Source organism: Rana temporaria, chromosome 3, assembly GCF_905171775.1.
Source record: "Rana temporaria chromosome 3, aRanTem1.1, whole genome shotgun sequence".
Classification (NCBI taxonomy): domain Eukaryota; kingdom Metazoa; phylum Chordata; class Amphibia; order Anura; family Ranidae; genus Rana; species Rana temporaria.
In genome coordinates this window covers 223,438,103-223,459,518 of record NC_053491.1, presented here as the reverse complement: position 1 = coordinate 223,459,518, position 21,416 = coordinate 223,438,103, and the positions used below count along the sequence as shown (strand labels likewise).

General features: G+C 42.9%; 1 protein-coding gene across 2 annotated transcripts in view; it reads left to right on the top strand.

The window, feature by feature from the left end:
* The window catches only part of NR1H4 (nuclear receptor subfamily 1 group H member 4), a 126,911-nt gene that overhangs the window by 61,650 nt on the left and 43,845 nt on the right, over positions 1 to 21,416 (top strand). For both annotated transcript variants that reach the window (XM_040344326.1, XM_040344327.1), the window contains 2 exons: positions 11,255 to 11,395; positions 18,118 to 18,251. In XM_040344326.1, the coding sequence (XP_040200260.1) occupies positions 11,255 to 11,395; positions 18,118 to 18,251 (275 nt within the window). The remainder of the gene's footprint in view (positions 1 to 11,254; positions 11,396 to 18,117; positions 18,252 to 21,416) is intronic.

Here is a 21,416-nt window from a genome sequence, read left to right as displayed (position 1 = left end):
AGCAATGCAGTGTGCCAAATTACTCCCTCCCATAGTGTTATTAAGGGTGCCTTGTTTTTGATTGGCACCGCTCTAGGACATGGGTGGTGCATTCCCTCAGAGTTGCGCCGTCACTTCCGGTTTCTCTGTGCCAGTGGTAAACCGCAAGTGACGTCAGCAGCGCTGTGGAATGCACGGCCTGAGCAGAGCTTTTGTTTATTCAAAAATTAGACCCCCATGCAGATGGACCAGCAGATGAAGATGAGTGAAAGTGGCTAAATCAGCAATCTGGTGGAGGGCAGAGGTGGGTGAGTCCTCTTATTCAGCATACAGTTATTTCTGGGACCCCTCAGACAAGTTTTGGGGGGTCAGCTGTGCACTTGGTGGAAGTAGCTGTGAGCTGTCATCAGCACTGAGTGTTTCCTCTGTTATCTGACTCTGGGTGACAGCTACAATATGACCTGAGATCACGGAAGTGCTATGATAAGGATATGCAATAGTTACATAGTATCAGCTGTAATATGGCTTGAGTAACAATATATCAGCTCTATAATGTCACCTGAAATAGAGACATTCACAGATTTATGACCTACGATCATCATGACCACCAGTCCACCAGTCCTATGATAGGGATCTGCAAATATTACATTGTATCATTTGTGGTTGGATGCTCCTGTCCTGTGGTGCTGGCTGTATACTCCTGTCGTGTGGTGATGGTTGTATACTCATGTGCTGTGGTGCTGGCTGTATACTTTGTCCCGTGGTGCTGGCTGTATACTCTGTCTCGTGGTGCTGGCTGTATACTCTGTCCCGTGGTGCTGGCTGTATACTCCTGTTTTGTGATAAAAAGTTTATAAAAATCTGAGAAAATCCTCTTCATAAGTGTTCAAATGGAAATAGAGAACATCCAATCACCAATAAGGTCTCCAAATCATGACAACACAATAAGTACCAATTTATGTTGCAAGGGGTATAGAGGGGGGGGGTAGGGGAATTTACAAATACACTCCACATTTAAGGGAAAGCTCTTTGGTCATATACATCTCCAAACTAGAGACACAATAGATCCATAGAGTCAGGTCCTACATACCTTATGGGTTAAACCAGGGGTCTCCAAACTGCAGCCTGGGGGCCAGATGTGGCCCTTTACTAGCCTTAATCAGGCCCTTGGGACAATTCCTTCCACTGATATGAGGCACTATTTCTCCCACTGACACCAACAATGGGACACTATCTCTTCCACGAATACCAATGATGGGATACTATTCCTCCTACTAATAGTGGGAATACTCCTCCTCCTATTGACCACCAACCCTGAGGTCATATTTATTCTCACTGATGCTGGGCCCGTGACATTTTCTGCCCCTGCTGGCCACAATCTGGCCCTCCTAAAGTCTGAAGGACAATAAAGTTTGAAAAGTTTGAAGACCCCTGGGTTAAACTATGTAGACGTAAATGCATTCATCGACAATTCCTGAGAGGTGTTGTCTTTGTTTATTTTCCTTCAGGTTTCATTTTTTCCTTACATCAATGTTATAATCGGCATTCCACAATTACTATTTATTATTATTGGATTTGGTAATCTACAATGTGATTCTGATTAATTTTTTATGTATAAAAAGAATATGTGTACCCTTCAATATGTATAACTTACCTATGAGGGGTTTATACATGAACTTCCATTTAGTGGTTTAACATTTTTCAAAATGTTTTTATTCATATTTTTAGTTTTATGTGACATGATGTTTAAAGATGGGTGAACGGTTGTGCCCCAGGATTGGCTGTTTGCCCGTTTGGCGAACACCGTAATTATTGGGGCCTTTGACCATTTGCTCGGCCTGCGGAACAACCACAATGCACTGTGCCGCTGCACAGTGCGTTGAAAGCCCTGGCTGAAGCTATGAAAGCTTTGCCCAATCAGGGCACAGAGCACTGTCAGAGCCATGATTAAAGAACATAATGATGACTCTATCCAATCATGACTCGTTGCTCTTAGTCACACCCCACACTAGAAAAGTATTCTTTTAATAGCGGCTATTTGCATTGGCATGGAAATGATAGAACAGGGCTCTGTTCAGTGCTACTAGACAGTTAGTGTGCTATGGTAAATATATATTCTGTTCAGTTCTGTTAGTTCAGTCAGTATAAGTGCAGTGGTCATTCATCTTTACATTAGTGTCAGTTTATTTTGTCAGGGCAGGTTTACTGCAGTAGATTTCAGTGCGTTACGTGCCGTTTAACGCAGTATATTTCTGTGCGTTACTATACATTTAATGCAGTATATTTCTGTGCGTTACTGCACATTTAACGCAGTATATTTCTGTGCGTTACTGCATGTTTAATGCAGTATATTTTTGTGCGTTACTGCATGACGTATAATGCAGTATATATTTAAGTGCTTTAGTGCACGGTTAACCTGGTATATGTCTGTGCATTAATGCATGTTTAACACAGTATATTTCTGTGCGTTAGTGTACGCTTAACGCAATATATTTCAGTGCGTTGGTGCACGTTTAACACAGTATATTTCAGTGTGTTACAGCACGTTTAATGCAGTATATTTCCATGCGTTACTGCACGTTTAATGCAGTATTTTTCTGTGCGTTACGTGCCGTTTACCACAGTATATTTCAGTGCATTACTGCACAATAACGCAGTACATTTCTGTGCGTTAGTGCACATTTAATGCAGTATATTTCAGTGCATAACGTGCCATTTAATGCAGTATATTTCAGTTTTTTAGTGTACGTTTAACGCAGTATATTTCAGTATGTTACTGCATGTTTAACTCAGTATATTTCAGTATGTTACTGCACGTTTATCGCAGTATATTTCAGTGCGTTACGCTCCGTTTAATGCAGTATATTTTAACGTTTTAGTCCACATTTAATGCAGTATATTTCAGTGTGTTACAGCACATATAACGCAGTATTTTTCTGTGCATTACGTGCTGTTTATCGCAGTATATTTCAGTGCATTACTGCACAATAACGCAGTATATTTCTGTGCGTTAGTGCACATTTAATGCAGTATATTTCAGTGCATAACGTGCCATTTAACGCAGTATATTATTAGTGTTTTAGTGTACGTTTAACGCAGTGTATTTCAGTATGTTACTGCATGTTTAACTCATTATATTTCAGTATGTTACTGCACGTTTATCGCAGTATATTTCAGTGCATTACGCTCCGTTTAATGCAGTATATTTTAACGTTTTAGTGCACATTTAATGCAGTATATTTCAGTGTGTTGCAGCACATATAACGCAGTATATTTCAGTGAGTTTCTTCGCGTTTAACGCAGTATATTTCTGTGCATTACTGCGTGTTTAACGCAGTATATTGCAGTGCGTCAGTTCATTTTTACTGTTGTATATTGTAGTGCGTCTGTGTAGTGAGTACTTGATTGATTAAAGTACATCCACGTACACATTTCCACATCTTTAGTACATTTTGTTAAAAAGCACCCCCCACCCCATCATTTCTGGGAGGCCAACAAGGAGAGGTAGACGTTCCCATGGCACTGTGAGGGGGTCAGCAGCATATGTGTCCACAGGCAAAGATGGATGTGGTCAGTCCTCAGGCAGGGCATAATTTTCTCTGTTTAGTGATGTTGCCCGTGGTATCCAGCCACAGCATGCGGAGGAGCTGGTGAACTGGCTTACTAAAGCATTCTCATCCTCCTCTTCCTCTGTCACCCAAATAGAGACTAGTGTGCAGTCCACTGCAGCTGCCAGAATTGCTAAACCTGCCTCCTTGTCCACAGCTATTCCTGCAATAGTCCCAGCATCAGGCATGGAGGATTCAGCTGAGTTATTTGAACACAGCATCAGCCACTTGCACCTTGACGATGCACAGCTATTGCTTGATTCAGATGTTGGTTCTGAGGTTAAGGAAGGTAAGAACATGAGCCTACAGTGAGGAGGAGAACACTGGTACCCAAATTGGCAGTCATGTTTCCCCAGCCACAGCATATTGCCAAGTTGTCCTCAGTGATAATGAGGATGGAGGAGATGATGATGATGAGGTCACTGACGTGTCTTGGGTGCCAGATAGAGCAGGGGAGGAAAGTGAGGGTAAGGCACAACCCCAATGAGGCAGCCATCATGAATGAGTAGAAAGCAGCCACCCTATTCCATCACTTCTTCCCACAGATTAGCTGTTTAGGTCTCTTTTAGCACATGTGCAGCTGATCGCACTGTTGCAATTTGCAAACTTTGTCTCAAGCATGGCAAAAACACCATCCATTTGGGTACCACATGCTTGAAAATGTTTTTAACCTCCCACCATTCAGCCCGTTGGCAAGAGCATCTGAAAGCCACACAAAAGGGATGCAATTTGGTTCCTCCTTACTCACATCCATCTACCCCCGCTATACCTCATGACCTCTCAGCAGCCTCCACTGACAGGGGTGATGGTATAGCACAGGGTGTTCTAGGTCCTTACAGCACATCTGCCAGTAGCACACCACCAGCTGTAGACTATAGCCAGCAAATTTCTCTGCTGCAGTGGGAAAAAAATCCAGTCATTGCCGCCCCCATGCCCAGCGTCTAAATGTAAGCTTGTCAAGGCTGTTGGCTTTACAAATTCTGCCTTTCCATCTGGTGGATTCTGCCACCTTCCATTAATTGGCAGAATATGCTGTACCACAATGGCAGGTTCCCAGTCACAATTTATTTTTCACGTAAGGTCATTCCCGCTCTGTACCATCACGTGGAAGGCAATGTTGTGGCATAGTTGGGCAAGGCAGTCAGCTGCAAAGTCTACGTTACTGCTGACACGTGGTCCAGCAAGCATGGTCAGGGATGATATATTTCATTCACAGCACACTGGGTAGCCCTGCTTGCAACTCAGAAGGCTGCAGGACAGGGCTAAGTGCTGCAGCTTGTTGTGCCGTCACGTCTCCATACAGCTAGTGGTGATGATGTGAGATTTGTCAGCTCTACCCCCTCCTCCTCCTTCATGCCCTCCTCTGCTGAATTTTCCTATGAACCACAAGTATCCCCCTAAGCGTTTAAGGGGCTATTCAATAAGTCAGGATAAAAGGTGCCATGCAGTGCTTCAGCTTGTGTGTCTAGGGCACAAGAACCCCCCTGGAGCAGAGATTCTTGCAGCTTTGCAGGGGCTTTGCTTTGCAGCTTTGATGGTTCACACCACGCCAGCTAAAGCCAGGAATGGTGGTGTGTAATAATGGCACAAACCTCCTGTCTGCCCTTAGACAAGGAAAGTTGACAAATGTGCCATGCTTGGCACATATCCTAAATTTGGTGGTGTAGCATGTCTTAAATAGGTAGCCAGGGATGGAAGATCTGCTAAAATTTATTTAGTGACATGCACACCAGGTGGAACTCGGATTTGGCAATGCTGCAGCGGCTGTAAATGGCAGCAGAGGGCCGTCAACGAGTACCTGTGTGAGTATGGCACGACACGCTCAGGCCGGCTCAGCTTTTTTTTTCCATGCCAATGGCTGCTGATAAAGTAGTGGAAAGTGGAGACTCCACACATTCTGCTATCTTCACTTCTAAGCAGCCCATGGATCCAGGACGAGGACTACAGGATGTTACAGATGACCCTTCTTTCCTTACCTTCTAGTAAGTGTGTTTTGTACAATGTGTCATTAAAAGAACCTCTTTAATACTGCACTTAGGTGGCGCTTCCTTTCTCTACCCCTCTGCTGATAAAGTATGCATGCACTGTCACCATTTGAGGAGGCTACAAGGATGGCGAGCTGTGACAATGCATGCATCAGTGATGCAATACCTTTTCCATTTTGGACAGGGCACTCAGGGTAAAGCAGCAGAAGGAAGAGGAGGACTTCCTTTCCTATAAAGGCCCGCTTTATGCAGACACCATTCTTTATATGCCACACAAGAGGAGAGGGAGGAGCAGGAGGATTCTGGCAGTTTTGGAGGCATTGAAGCAGAGAAAGATATGCGTCAAACCTTAAGGCCAGGTTCACACCTATGCGAATTGAGTGCGGCTTAAACCGCATCTAATTCGCAGGACATTTCAAAATACATTGTTTTCAATGAGGCTGGTTCACATATGTGCGATGCATCCGCACTGCGCATTGCCTCCAAACCGTGTGCGGTTTTTATGTCTTGCGGTGCGGCTCAGGTGCGAATTCAGTCCCATTATCTTCTATGGGTACGCAGCTGAATTCGCAGATGTGTTCATTTCTCTTCAGTATTTGTCTCATTCAGTTCAATACACTTCCCCCCTCCCCCTCCCCTCTCCCAGGTCTCCAAATTCGCACCTGATCTGCAGCTAAAACGCAGTTGATCTGCAGAACACCTTATAGAGAAATTCGCAAAGACAACAGAGCTCCAAAACGCAACGCACTAGTGTGATTCAGGCCTCAGAGATGGTTTTCCATCTCCAGAACTCTTGGGAGTAGTACGTGGCTGGGAGGAGGCAGTACCCGATACTGTAATCCTAAGGCCCCTTTCACATTGAGGAGTTTTTCAGGCGGTACAGCGCTAAAAATAGCGCTGCTATCGCGCCTGAAAAACTCCTTCACTGCAGACTCAATGTGAAAGCCCGAGGGCTTTCACACTGAGGCGATGCGCTGGCGGGAGACAAAAAAATCTCCTGTCAGCAGCATCTTTGGAGCGGTGAGAGGAGCGGCATGTATACCGCTCCTTCACCGCTCCTTCCCATTGAAAACAATGGGAAACCGCGGCAATACCGCCCGCAATGCGCCTCTATAGAGGCGCATCGTGGGCGGTATTAACTCTTTATCGGCCGCTAGCGGGGGTTAATACCGCACCGCTAGCGGCTGATACCCGCGGCAATTCCGGCGGTATAGCGCCGCTATTTTTAGCGGCGTTATACCGCCACCGCAGCTCCCGCCCCAGTCTGAAAGGGGCCTTAGTGACCCCAAGGAGTCTGCTTCTCATGCCTTGTTTGACAGGTGCATATCATTAAAAGTTTTGACAGCAATGCCAATTCTGGGTTACTGGGTCATGAGAATAGACCACTGTCCAGAACTTGCCTAGTATGCAACTGAGCTTCTGGGCTGCCCTGTATCCAGCGTGCTTTCTGAACAGGCATTTAGTGCTGCCAGACGTTTTGTTACTGATAATCAGTCCTGGATTACCAGCAGCTATGCAGCTCCTGATGCTGATGTCGCTGATTAAGTGTTTTTGGGATGTGGAATCTTTGCAAGACTTTTAGACTTCCTATCGCGTGTTGATTTGACCTGGAAGACATTTTTTTGGGGTAGTTTTCATGGACACAATTAAGACTCAAAGATCAATTTTTCTGCACTGACAGGTGCATATATTTTCAATTTTTAACAAGGCCAATTCTTGCTTTCATCAAGAGTACCTCTATAGGGTTACTGTGTGAAGGCACCATGGACACCTAAAGACCAATTTTCTGCACCTGTTTGACAGGTGCATATCATTTCAATTTATGACAGCAAGGCAATTCTTGCTTTCATCTATAGTACCTCTATAGGTTTACGGTGTGAAGGCACCTTCGACACCCAAAGACCAATTTTTCTCCACCTGTTACTTCTATCCAAAGTCTGCGGATGAGACACCAGAATTGTTTTACAAAAAATCTCTAATCTTGTTCCCAGTGCACTACATTGTGGTCTCATCATACAGTCTGGCTCCCCAAGCCATTGTTTTTCAAAACAAAGAAAACTTGCAGGGAAAATGTAATTATTGCTGCAGAAGCTTCCTTACAAAGTACAAATGTGCCACTTTACAGACAGACTAAGGGGACCCCCCCCCCCCCCCCGGGACTATATTGAAAGAAATTTTAAATTTTTATTGTTATTTCTCATTTTTATGCGTTCACTTTAAGCATCAGTAAATCACTGCTCATTTAATAACTTTTTTTCATTGATACATGTCTGCCTTCAAAATGGTCACTTTTATCTTAAAGACTTCAATGGGGTTCGTTATTCAGTTCCGAACTTTTGTGATGTTGGAAAGTTCTGCTGCAAACTGAACAGGGGGTCGTTCGGATTATCCCTAATGATATTGTAATTTTAAAGTTGTTCCATACGCAGTGAGGACCATTCTCTTGATCTGAGTTTTCTCCATATTATCAAATTTTAGGTTATCCAGTTTCTCCACTATAAAAGATTTTTTGAGTAGCTAATTTGGTTTCCATCCTCTAGATAGCAGCTTTCCAGTCTTATGCCGCGTACACACGATCATTTTTCAGCATGTCAAAAAAACAAAGTTTTTCCAACTTCATCATTAAAAACGACGTTGCCCACACACCATCGTTTTAAAAAAAATATGAAAAAAGCGCAGTGACGTATAACACGTACAAGGGCACTCTAAAGGGGAAGTTCTATTCGCCTTTGGGCTGCTTTAGTTGATTCCGTGTTAGTAAAAGACGATTCGCGCTTTTCTGTCTGTTACAGGGTGATGAATGTGCTTACTCCATTATGAACGGTAGTTTTACCTGAACGAGCGCTCCAATCTCATAACTTGCTTCTGAGCATGCGCGGGTTTAAAACGTCGTTTTAGCCCACACATGATAATTTTTTACTACCCGAAAAACGACGACGTTAAAAAATGCAGCATGTTCGAATTTCTTTTTTTACGTTTTTCAGAAGGTTTACTGTGTTAACCATGGGGGAGTTTTTATTGTGAGCCGTGAGTGGGTATTTTGGTTACATCCTTTAGGAGGCAGTATGCCTAACTAAATATCTAGCAACCCCATAAATTAATTTCAGCCAATTTTCCCATCGCAGGTTTATTAACAACAGCTGAAAACATACAGGTTTATGCTCAAAGTATTACAAGATGCAGGTCTAATTTATACAGTTTTTTTCCTGACTAGCCTCTCCAGGCTGCGGTTATCCCTGCTGCTTGTACACCTTTTTCTTCCACATAACTTTCTATTAATGTGCTTTGATACAGCATTTTTGGAACATCCAACTTATTTTTCAATTACCTTTTGAGGCTTTCCCTTCTTACGGAGGGTGTTATGGAGGGCAAACAAGGTCACCTGCAGTCTGGTGTTTTGTGAAGTAGCTTGCTGTAGATGTTTGCTTCCTGCAATCACCAAGAGTGAAAGTGCCACTTAATTAAAGAATGCCACTTTGTTGGGAGTACCACAACAACGTGTCCTCCTGGCATGTGTTCCCCATACAGGTGCTCTTGTTTTATACTGTGGTGGGTGTGGATTAATCAATCAATCAATCAGGAGTTAAAATCAGGCACACATCTATCACAGCAAACTTTTCACACCACAATCAAACTGCAAGAGGGCAGGGCTGTAAAGATTAAAGTGGTAGTTGAAATAAAAAAAAAACTGCAAGGCAATTGCATAATGTGCTAGTATGCATTGCATACGAGCACATTATCAAATACTTACCTTGGAACAAAGCCCTCCAGCAGTGTGCTGTCACCACTGAATCGGTTTCAAGTTTACCCAGGTCTTTCTTTTGGGTTTACGGTCTCTGGCTGTATGAGTGGCTGGAGCTGTGATGACGTCACATCTGCGCATGCATGCAGGAGCCCTCGGCTCTGGCACAAAACTCTGAAATTCTGGCAAGGTATGCTGGACCTTCAGAGCACATGTGCCAGTGACGTCACCAACTGCATCCATTATAGCCTTACCTGTAGGTAAAAATCTGATTTTACTACTGCTTTAAAGGGGTTGTAAAGGTAAAAGTTTTTTTTCACCTTAAACTTTAGGCAATACCGCCCCCCCCCCCCCCACCGACCCTCCGTTATACTTACATGGCCCCTCGAAAGTCCCGCGCTCAGCCCTGACATCCTCTTCGCCACTCAGCCTGACCGTTGATTGACTAGAGCGGATGGATTGAAAGCAGCGCAGCCATTGGCTGGCGCTGCTGTCAATCACACCCAATGAGGGCGGGGGTGGGGCCGAGTAATACAGTGAGCGGCTACAGCCGCTCGCTGTATCACGGGAGCGCGCCCGCAAGGACTCCACACCATGCAAGCTCTCTCGCATGAATGTGTGGAGTTCTTGCGGGGAGGACCAGAGACAGACGCCGAGGGACCCCAGAAGACGTGGATCGGGGACACTCTGTGCAAAACGAGCTGCACAGTGGAGGTAAGTATAACATGTTTGTTATTTAAAAAAAAAATCCTTTAAGATCAGGTCACAATTTAGGTACACTGATCTTATCATGTATGCACTCTCCATCACTTTGAGACTCATATAGACAATAGACTCAGTTCACAAAGCTTTAACACTAGGGTAAGGATCTTTGTTTTCAGCCATGTGGCTTTTATTTTTAAATCTTATGGTTAACGGTTTAAAACATCTGTAATTTTTTTTACGATCATTGTCCTGACATGTTGGCTGAGCCTAAAGCCTTGTCTGTCCTTAAAGGGGTTGTAAAGGTTTGTTTTTTATTTTCTAAATAGGTTCCTTTAAGCTAGTGCATTGTTGGTTCACTTACCTTTTTCTTCGATTTCCCTTCTAAATGTTTTTTTTTCTTTTCTTTGTCTGAATTTCTCACTTCCTGTTCCTCCTCAGTAAGCTGTTCAGTAAGCTGTTCTGGCTGACTAACCACCGCTCGGAAGGTGATGGCAAGCTTACTGAGGAGAAACAGGAAGTGAAAAATTCAGACAAAGGAAAAAAACATTTAGAAGGGAAATGGAAGGAAAAGGTAAGGGAACCAACAATGCACTAGCTTAAAGGAACCTATTTAGAAAATAAAAACGAACCTTTACAACCCCTTTAAAACTTTCAGTTCTGACTACAGCTCCCCATCACTTCAGGAATACAGTACATATGCTTACATGCAAAGATATTCTAACACTATACTGTCAAAAAAGCCTAATTTTTTGACGACTCAGGGTTGTGGAATGCATTTGTAAGTGAAAAAATGCATTCCTGAAGGATTAAAAAGGTGAAAATATAAAACGTAAGCAAATAAATAAATCTGTACATCAAAAAGTGAAAAAAGCAAAGGAACATGCAAACGTTTTAAATTTTTTTCAATCAGTTGCTCATCACTGAGACCCCCAAATGGCAGTTTTTTGGAGGGAAATTCACGTCTCTGCCCTTTCATAAAGTTGTAATTTTCTGATTTCCCAGTTTACTGTTTGACCTAATGAAAGAAAATCCCCCAGGGAAGTTTGACACCATGATCTGGCTTTGTACTGGCTATGGCCTTCCAAGAGATTTGGGAATTTTGTGGAGCCATTACTGCAGTTTCTGAAAGATGAATGATGCCAGCAACAATCTCAAAACTGAAATATCGTTTTTAATTAAAGTTCCCCTAAGAAATGCTTTACACTAAGTGTACCGTTCTGTGTTTTAACCTGCAGGCTTTTTCAGAAGAAGTATTACTAAAAATGCTGTTTACAAATGTAAGAATGGAGGTAGCTGTGAAATGGACATGTACATGAGGAGGAAATGCCAAGAATGCCGCCTGAGGAAGTGTAAAGAGATGGGCATGCTTGCTGAATGTAAGTGTTATCATAAATTGTCCACTGTCTGCATTCAAGTCTTTACTACTAATGGTTCGTTCACACCAGCGGCGTTGCTGCCCAACATAATCCCAATGCAAGGCCAAGGTAATTGGCCTTATGTCCTATGGCTTTAGTTGACACCCTCACTATGTTGGTGTGGTAAAGATATAGGACATTTTAGGCCTCGTACAGACGGGCAAACATGTACGATGAAAACGGTCCGCCGGACCGTTTTCAGCGTACATGTCTGCCCGGAGATTTCTGTATGATGGCTGTACACACCATCATACAGAAATCCGCGCGTACTCGATACGCGGCGACGAGGCCGCGCCGTCGCCGCGGCGACGTGCGCGGCCCTGGCAGTTCAATGCTTCCACGCATGCGTCAAAGTCATTCGACGCATGCGAGGGATGGCGGCCGCTCGGACATGAACGGTAGGTCTGTACAGACGACCGAACATGTCCGACGGACAGGATTCCAGCGGGCATGTTTCTAAACATGTTTAGAAATATTTGCCCGCTCGAAAAAGGCCCGGCGGGCAAATGTACGCTGGAATCCTGTCCGCTCGGCTGTACAGACGACCGAACATGTCTGCTGAAACTGGTCCGCGGACCAGTTTCAGCAGACATGTTCGGTCGTCTGTACGGGGCCTAATAAAACAAAAAAACAATCACTGCAATGCGTTTTGTGGTGCACAGCAGCTTGTGTTTACACCGCACACAAGCGCACAATAACGCTTGTTGGATAGTGTGAACTAGATCTTACTAAAATAATCTTTTCCCCACTTTAATTATCATAGCAGTATGTTTACATTAGATAAATTAATCAAAGTGCAGGGTGATAACGTGATAACATTTGTGGACAGTGATAATGTTATCATGGATAAGACTGAAAAAAGACTGAAAATTCTGTAAAAAAATGAATTTTTCTTTTGTTTCTGTTATAAAATTTAGTAAATTTGTAATTTTTCTTCATAAATTTTGGCCAAAATGTATACTGCTACATATCTTTGGTCAAAATAAGTACAAATTGGTGGATATTATTTGGTCTTTGTGAACGTTATAGAGTCCACAAGCTATGGTGCCAATATCTAAAAAATTGATCTTACCTGAAGTACTGACGGCCTATCTCATTTCTTGAGACCCTAACATTCTGTGGTCCCTCGGCGATCCATGATGCGCCGGCGGTCAAGGACATCCCTGTGTGCGCGCCCCAGGGGGCGCAATTCTGGGAGGACGTCAATGTACGCCCTCCCAGAGTTAATGAACCGCCCTGTAGACGTATTTTGTCTATGGGCGGGTCGTTAAGTGGTTAATTCGTTTTCCCCATAATGGACATTTAATGACAAATGTGTGATCCAGACAAAATGGCTTTCAAAATATTCCATGGTGACCATGGTTCAGTGGGAATAAAAATAACCTTTCTCTTTTACATGTCTCTCCAACATAAATGTGTTTGTCACTCCAAGATGAGCATTCATGTTTACTCAGTATTCTGCAGTGCTTAACTTGAGGATAGCTGGATCATCATGACTGAATGTCTGACCATCCTCTAGACCAGAGGTCTCCAAACCTTTCAGTATGAGGGCCACATTGTAAATTTCACAAATATTTTACAGATACAGATTTATAAACTGAAACGATTTCAATCCTTCTTTGGCCGTTCCCGTTCATAAGAAGTCGATTTAAAGAGGAGCTCCATCCAAAAGGGGAAGTTTAGTTTTATGGCTTCCTCTTTCAGTAATGGCATGTTTGAAGAGGGGGGGGGGGAGCGGGTACCTGATTTTAACAGGTACACCCGCTTCCACTTCCGCTCCAATTGCCTAGGAAAATGGAAGAGGAAGCTCTTCTGCCCCCCCCCTTGTAGTCTTCTGGGACACGTGACAGGTCCCAGACGACTACGGGACCGTTCAAAATGTGCAGCGTGACTAGCGCGTGTGCAGTAGCCCCAAGCTGTCACAGCTGGATGCCCACATTTAAGATGCCAGCGCAGAAGACAGAAGATAAGATGTCAAAATCACTGGATCCTGGGACAGGTGAGTGGCTGTTTTATTAAAACTCAGCAGCTAGTAGCTGCTGACTTAACATTTTTACACAGGAGGCTGGTGTTCCTCTTTAATGATCAAATTTTCATGAATGGGCTTGTTGGAAAATGTTTCATCAATCAGCGATGCTATTAATCGGCTGCGGCACTAATCAGTGTATTCGGACAGTGGAGGAGTCAGAATACAATGTCACTGTCAGAATACAATGGCACTGTGGGAAGGATTTTGACTATTTTTAATCCTTATGCCGGCAGCATTATTAACAATGATAGGAAAGTATATTATATTTACTTGTTTTAAACTTTTTTTTAACATTTCTCCAGTAATATCCTGATTTCCAGGCCTAGGCAAATGATGTCATACATCCCAAGAGTCTTCAGGGGGGAGGAGGGGTATTCTCAGCTAAGCACACCCTGCTGCCTGCATGCTTGATCTAAGGGCAGATGGTTTCTGGGAAGCAAATGCTACATGAATCCTCTGCCCTTATTTAAGATGGCAACGGCCATAAATACTAGAGGGGTGCTTTTCCAAAGTGATTTCTATAAATATTAAAAAAGGATCAAATCATGTTTTTGGTTTGTGATGCTCAGATGCAGTGTAGTTCCACTTTAAGTTTTACTTGGAGCTTTTTTTTGTAGTCAGCATGACATGATTCAGAACAACAGGGAAAGAACTTAGTTAAACCAAACAAATAAATTCCAAATAAAGTTGAGCCCTTCAGATTTCCACCTTAAATCTGAGCCTCCATCAAAGTCTGCCCTGACATCAATGTCCCCCCTTAAATTGGAGTTCCCATTAGTTTCCTCTTAAACCAGGGTTTCCATCAGAGTCCCCCTTACATGAGAGTCCCTATCATAGTACCCCCTTACATCAGAGTCCTCACATACATGAATGTCCCCATCACAGTCCCTCCTTACATCAAGGTTCACACCCCCTTACATTAAGGTTCCCATCAGAGTCCCCCCTTACATGAGAGCCCCTATTAGCATCCCCTCTAACATCAGGGTTTCTCATTGCATCAAAGTTTCTATCAGAGTCCACCTTACCTCACACACTTATAGCATGACTGTAGCAAATGGTGGCCCAGGTGTGGACAGATGATGTGCCAACCACCTGTGAATGCTAGGGCTAGAACATGTTTGGTTGTTGACATTGAGCCCTGGTTCACACTGGGTACGATTTGGAACGATTTGAGATGCGATTTGACAAAATTTGTCGAATCGCATCTCAAATCGGCGGCAATTGTCGGCAATGGCACCGTCCTAATCGGTGCAACGCCGCATCTGCGGCGCTGCACCGATTTCAAAAAGTAGTTCCTGTACTACTTTTTGCAATTTCGGGCCGCGATTTACATTGAACCCTGCACAGATGTCTCTTAAATCGCGGCAAAATCGCGGCAAAATCGTTGACTAGAGCATATAATGTTGGTACAGTAGTCTACGCATCAATAAATGTCATGAAGAGTATTTATGATATAAAATGACAAAGTGTATGTTAAGGCAAAATTTATTTTTGTTTTAGCTGGAGAAGGGAAAAGTTAGATCCCCTGTTTTTCTTGCTGTCTATGTCTCCATTTGTCCAGGTGACAGGACATTGTTATTGAGACAGAAAGCGATGGGAAATTCAACATTTTAAAATTGTCATCACAAAAAAAAGTGGGTAAAATTCTCTGATTTGGACATCAGCGTAACCCTCTAAGATGGGAATAATATTTTGTTGTCAAAAAAATATACTGCGCTAATTCAATAAAAGATAAAGCAGCAACTGAAAATGTTATACAACACTAGTAATAATGATAAAGAAAAAATCTGCGCTAATGTGGACTTTAAATGACACTAGTGATCATAAATACTAAATAGGATCGATCACACATGAACATAATTATAGTGCTGAACACTACCTCAAATACATAGTGACGAAAATTTGTATATATAGAAAAAATAGATAAAAGTAATAATTGATATCTCCAAAAATAAATGGCGAATTAGAAGATATGAAGCGAATAAATATCAGTCCGTGTGAAAATTCCTTAACATAGTTAAAGATAAAAAAGCAATCCTTGACAATAATACTGACAATTGTGTTATAAACAAAGACATGTTCATGTGTGATCGATCCTATTTAGTATTTATGATCACTAGTGTCATTTAAAGTCCACATTAGCGCAGCTTTTTTCTTTATCAATATTTTGTTGTGTCTCTAGGCCAGTAAGTGAAGAGAAATATCCCCATTGGGACACAGACAGAAAATAATTTAACCCAATAGAGGTTTTTAACCATTCCCTACTTAAAAAAAAAAAGTTTCGGCTCTGGACAAACTTTAAAGCCCAATTCAACCTTCCGTTTAAATCAGCTAAAGAAATTCAAGGTCTTCCGGTTTTTTGTTTCTGAAGCAGTCACAGCCAGAGAAGAAAAGCCTGTGCCCTGCCAAATTCGGAGTGGAATGCTTGTTCTCTGTGGTCTGTCTGTAGAGGTTTGACATGCTTCCTACCAAGTCAGCTGTGCAATCAGCAAAGCTCATGTTCTCCACTGATTGAAGAGCTCTTGTTTTAACCACTTGATTACTGGGCACATATACCCCCCTCCTACCCAGGTGAAATTTCAGCTTTCGGCACTGCGTCGCTTTAACTGACAATTGCGCAGTCGTGCGACGTGGCTCCCAAACAAAATTGAAGTCCTTTTTTCCCCACAAATAGAGCTTTCTTTTGGTGGTATTTGATCACCTCTGCGGTTTTTATTTTTTGCGCTATAAACAAAAAAGAACGACAAAAAAATACAATATGTTTTACTTGTTGCTATAATAAATATCCCATTTTTTTTTTTTTTAAAACATTTTTTTCAGTCTAGGACGTATTATTCTACATATTTTTGGTAAAAAAAAAAAAAATTGCAATAAGCGACTGGTTTGCGAAAAAATGATAGTGCCTACAAAATAGGGGACAGAATTATTATTATTTATTTAATTTTTTTACTAGTAATGGCGGCGATCTGCGATTTTTATTGGGACTGCGACATTATGGCGGTACATCGGACACTTTTGACACATTTTTGGCACCATTCACATTTATACTGCGATCAGTGCTATAAATATGCATTAATTACTGTATAAATGTGACTGGCATCGAAGGGGTTCACACTAGGGGGTGAGGAAGGGGTTAAATGTGTACCCTTGCATAGTGTTCTAACTGTGGGGGAAGGGGGTGACTGGGGGAGGTGACCGATCTGTGTCCCTATGTACAAGAGACACAGATCGGTCTCCTCTCTCCCTGACAGGACGCTGTCTCTGTGAGAGCCGGCAATGAGAAATGATCTCATATGTTTACATATGAGATCATCTTTCATTGGCCACACAAATCGCCTACCAAACGGCCACTCCGATTGGCCATTCACGGCGATCTGTGATTGGCTGTGTCCAAGGGACACGGCCAGCACAGAGTTTCCCCGCTGCACGCTCGGGAGCGCGCGCGGGGAACAAGGATAGGGGTGGACGTCAATTGACGTCCTGTTGGATTTTCAGGTCCGCGCTGTAGCCGTCATTCGGCTATAGCGCGGGCCTCAGGTGGTTAAATCAAGGGGAATGTTGGACCTCAGCAAACAGATCATTGCTTCTACACTGGGAGCAAGGGTTCTACTCTGCAGTATGCTAGCAGGAGATATGCTTTTCAACACGGATTGTGGCTTTCTTTTTAAAGAAGACTTTGCACACCTTTATTTTGATGTACCTTGAATGTAGTTAGCTAATTTTAACTGAACGTTTCATTGGGCTTTATAGGAGCCAAAAGACACAGGGCTGATTCCAGTTGGATTGGTTAATAATCTTATGTGTGTAGGCCATCCCCAATATAACCCAACATCTCCTGGTTGAGATGATGATATAGACTTTCTAGTTTAATTGTAGTAATTTTGAGGTTGAGATAAGCTGACAGTGCATTTCAGAACAAATGGCAACACACTGCAATGCCCAAGTGGAAACCAAAACGACATGCTGATACTTTTGGGGAGTCTGACGCAATGCTGTATCCTGGCCTAGGCCAACAAGGCCCAGGCTTAGGGCAGCACTTTGCAGGGGTGCAGCACGGAAAGAGTCCCCGCCGGCTTCCGCTAAACTGTTAGTGTAACGCAAGCTGCTTCTAATTTTGACTGTCCTATCATCCTGGACCACAAACCTTCCTCACAATCTTCTTAGTCCGCTCCATAAAATTATCAGAAATTTGTGCTTAAAGTAGAACTATAGGCAACACTTTTTTTTTTCATTTTGGATAGAGTAAGGGAAGGTTATAGCCCCTGTCCGTTTATTTTTTACCATCCCTGTCCCATTGCAGAGATTTCCCTTCACTTTCTGCCCCATAGCCAAACAGGAAGTGAGAGGAAATCTATGCAAATCAAGGGAATCCAATGCCCCCCCCCCCCCAGGCCCTAAGAACTAGTGTCCCTACTCGAAAATGTCAGGGCGGGGCTTAAATAGAAAGCATGTGGCCTTAACAGGAAGGGGTGGGTCATATTTAAATTAGGGGGTGCATGAGGTTAGTCAGGCCTAGGGCAGCACAAGACCTAAATACACTACTGGTCTGACATCAGCATCTAGCACAACAAAAACATAATCTAAAATGTAAGACAAAGACAAAAGGGCCTATCAGAAATGTTGTTCTAATTGTGGTAACCATTTATCATTGCAGGCTTGCTAACAGAAATTCAATGTAAGTCTAAAAGACTACGGAAAAACATAAAACTCCCTTCTGAAAAATCATTCAATGAAGAATATGAGGGATTTGAATTAAAGCAAGTGACATCTACCACAAGAACAAGCAGGGTGAGTTATTTTGCGCTATCCAAAATTCTGTCTGTGGTTGGCATTATCAGTAGAGATATATTGAAGGGTATACTACTGTTATATCCTACAGAATCCATAAATGTAATTCTTTGATCAGGTTGGGGATGAGATATATATACGCTTATATACATGCCAAAACTTATGAAAAGTTTCAGATGGATATTGGGCGTATGCTAACAATCAAAATGATAATTTCTCAACTCCACCATACACAAACATGCATTTTTGTGTGTACATGATTAATAAATACAAATACCCTTAAATTGAATTATTTTCTTAGAATAACCCTCTGCCAGAGGTGTCTGCAAGAAGTTTGGCCTTGCAAAGAAGGTATTAAATATTCACTTCTACTATTACCTTTCTATACAGCAGTGATCCATGGCACAGACATCAGTAGTGGTTAGTAATAATATTTTTTCTCGACGTGATTCTTGTCAAGCCTGCCTTGCATACACACGATCGTGAAAAAAAATGCTCGAGCAAAGCTCGGTGATGTACAACATGTACAACGACACTATAAAGAGGAAGTTCCATTCGGAAGGCGCCACCCTTTGGGCTGCTTTTGCTGATTTTGTATTAGTAAAAGTTTGGTGAGAGACGATTTGTGCTTTTCAGTCTTCGTGCTTTTCAGTCTGTTACAGCGTGACGAATGTGCGATCTCCATTACAAATGCTAGTTTTACCAGAACGAGTGTTCCCGTCGTTAAAGCCTACACAGGACTGCTTTTCACGACGTGAAAAACAACGGCGTGAAAAACGACGCAAAAAATTAGAGCATGTTCTACATTTTTAAGGCCCATTTTTCACGTCGAGAAAAATGCTCTGGAGCCTACACACGATCGTTTTTAATGACCAATTTAAAAAATTGCATTTTTCACGTCATGAAAAATGGTCATGTGTACGCGGCATAAGAGGAAAAAATGGAACAGCAGAGAGCAACAGACTAAGTGTAGTAGTATGAGCACAGTTTTTATTAAAAGACAATTGGCAACTCACTTTTAGCTGTAAAGACAAAGCATGTCTCTATAATTTAAAACACTGCTCTCCATGGGTCCGCAAGGGTCCACAAGGTGGATAGTCAGGATGCTGCTATGGCCGCCAGCACGATCAGATGCCCCTGTAGGATAAGCCAGGTAATGGTTTGAGGAAGAAGCAGCATGGCTTTGAAACGCGTAACCACACATCTTAGCTTCATGTTCCATCCACAGTGATGTCATTTCTAGTCCATTGCCTCTGTGTATTTCAGTCTGGTTCGCAGCGTTACTTGGCTTATCCTACAGCGGCATCTGATCCTGTTGGTGGCCACTGCAGCATCCGGACCATCCATCCTGATCGAAAATCGGTTCTGGACCAGGTTCAACTGCTTAGCTGCAGTGTAGAAAGCAGGAAGTTCCAGAATCTAGGTGTGCTGTCTGGCAAGGGTGGCTGTACCACAAGACTAGCTGAATACAATTCCAAAATGCTTCATAAAACAGTATATACTGTATGTGTACATGAACTGCATATTAGCAGTTTGGTTGGAGTTTAGCTACATTGTATTCTTGCTACATGTACATCACACTGACAGAGTTTAGGCAAGAAAAGCAAAGAACACAGTAAAACAGACATATAGGGATAGAATCACATAGATCAGCGGATCTTTAGATCCGCGTGATCTATGTGATTTAAGATCCGCTGGCCCAAGTTTGAGAGGCAAGTGGGTAATTCACAACACACTTACCTCCAAACTTGCCGCAGCGGATCGTAAATCCCCCGGCGGAATTCGAATTCCGCTGCTAGGGGGAGTGTACTATTTAAATCAGGCACGTTCCCGCGCCGATTTAAATGAGCATGCACCGTCCGCGAAATTTCCCGGCGTGCATTGCTCCCACTGACGTCACTAGGACGTCAGTGGTTTCGGCGTGAGCGTAACTAGCGACGTTCGGGTTTCTGAATCGGCGTACGCAAACGACGTAAAAAAAAAAAAAAATTGACGCGGGAACGACGGCTATACTTAACATTGGCTGCGCCTCATAGAAGCAGGGGTAAGAATACGCGGGGAAATCCGCTACGTAAACGTCGTAACAACACTGCGTCGGGCCCGCGTACGTTCGTGAATTGGCGTATCTCGCTAATTTACATATTATTCAGCGTAAATCAGCGAGAACGCCCCCCGCGGCCATTTTTAAATTGCAGTTAAGATCCGACGGTGTAACACAGTTACACCTGTCGGATCTTAGGCATATCTATGCGTAACTGATTCTCTCTGATTCCATCTGGAGATACACCGTCGTATCTCTCTCTGAATCTAGCCCATACTCTGGAGCAGGGGCGGACTGACAACTCATAGGGCCCCCGGGCAATAGAAGATTATGGGGCCCCTGGGCTTACAGATGGCCACCACGCCAGGAGGCAGTGCAGAGGCAGGGCAGCTAAAATCTCAGGATTTTCATATCAAAAGCATGTCGGTTTCGGACATATCATGGACAGATGTAAAAAAAACACAGATTTTTACATACTGTACCTGGTTTTACTGAGCCTGGCAACCCTGATGGGGCCCCCTAGTGGCATGGGGCCCTCGGGCAGTGCCCGAGTGCCTCAATGGTCAGTCCGCCCCTGCTCTGGAGTTTATCTATATTGAATTCCTACCAAATGTATGTCGCATAGACAATAAAACCAGAGAACACAGAAAAACAGACATTCCTGTTCCTGAGCTACTGTGTTTATTTTCGACAAATGACAAGCTAGTGGAGTTCTATAAAATGATGTTCATGACGCTGAAGTCAATAATAAATAACATATGACTTGGTTAGCAGTGGTCGGAAAAATGCATTTAAATACAAGTTAACTATTATATGTGCCTTTTTTACATACTATGCAAAATGTTTACTCACTCGAATCAGTAACTAGTCATGGCTTCTGTGACTCTGCCATACTCCAATTACTGGGCAGAAAGCCTCTGTCCATCATAAGACTACAATGTGCAATAATTAGGGAAAAAAATGATGTGCTGAAATCACCAAAAATAGCTGTATTGAAAATACTCAAATCTAAGATGTTTGTCAATTTACATTTGCTAGATATCTATGTGCAGCTTAATTTTCTTTATTATGAGCCATTTTAGGGCCATTAGGGATTACTGGAGGGTATTTGTCCTTGTGCCAGT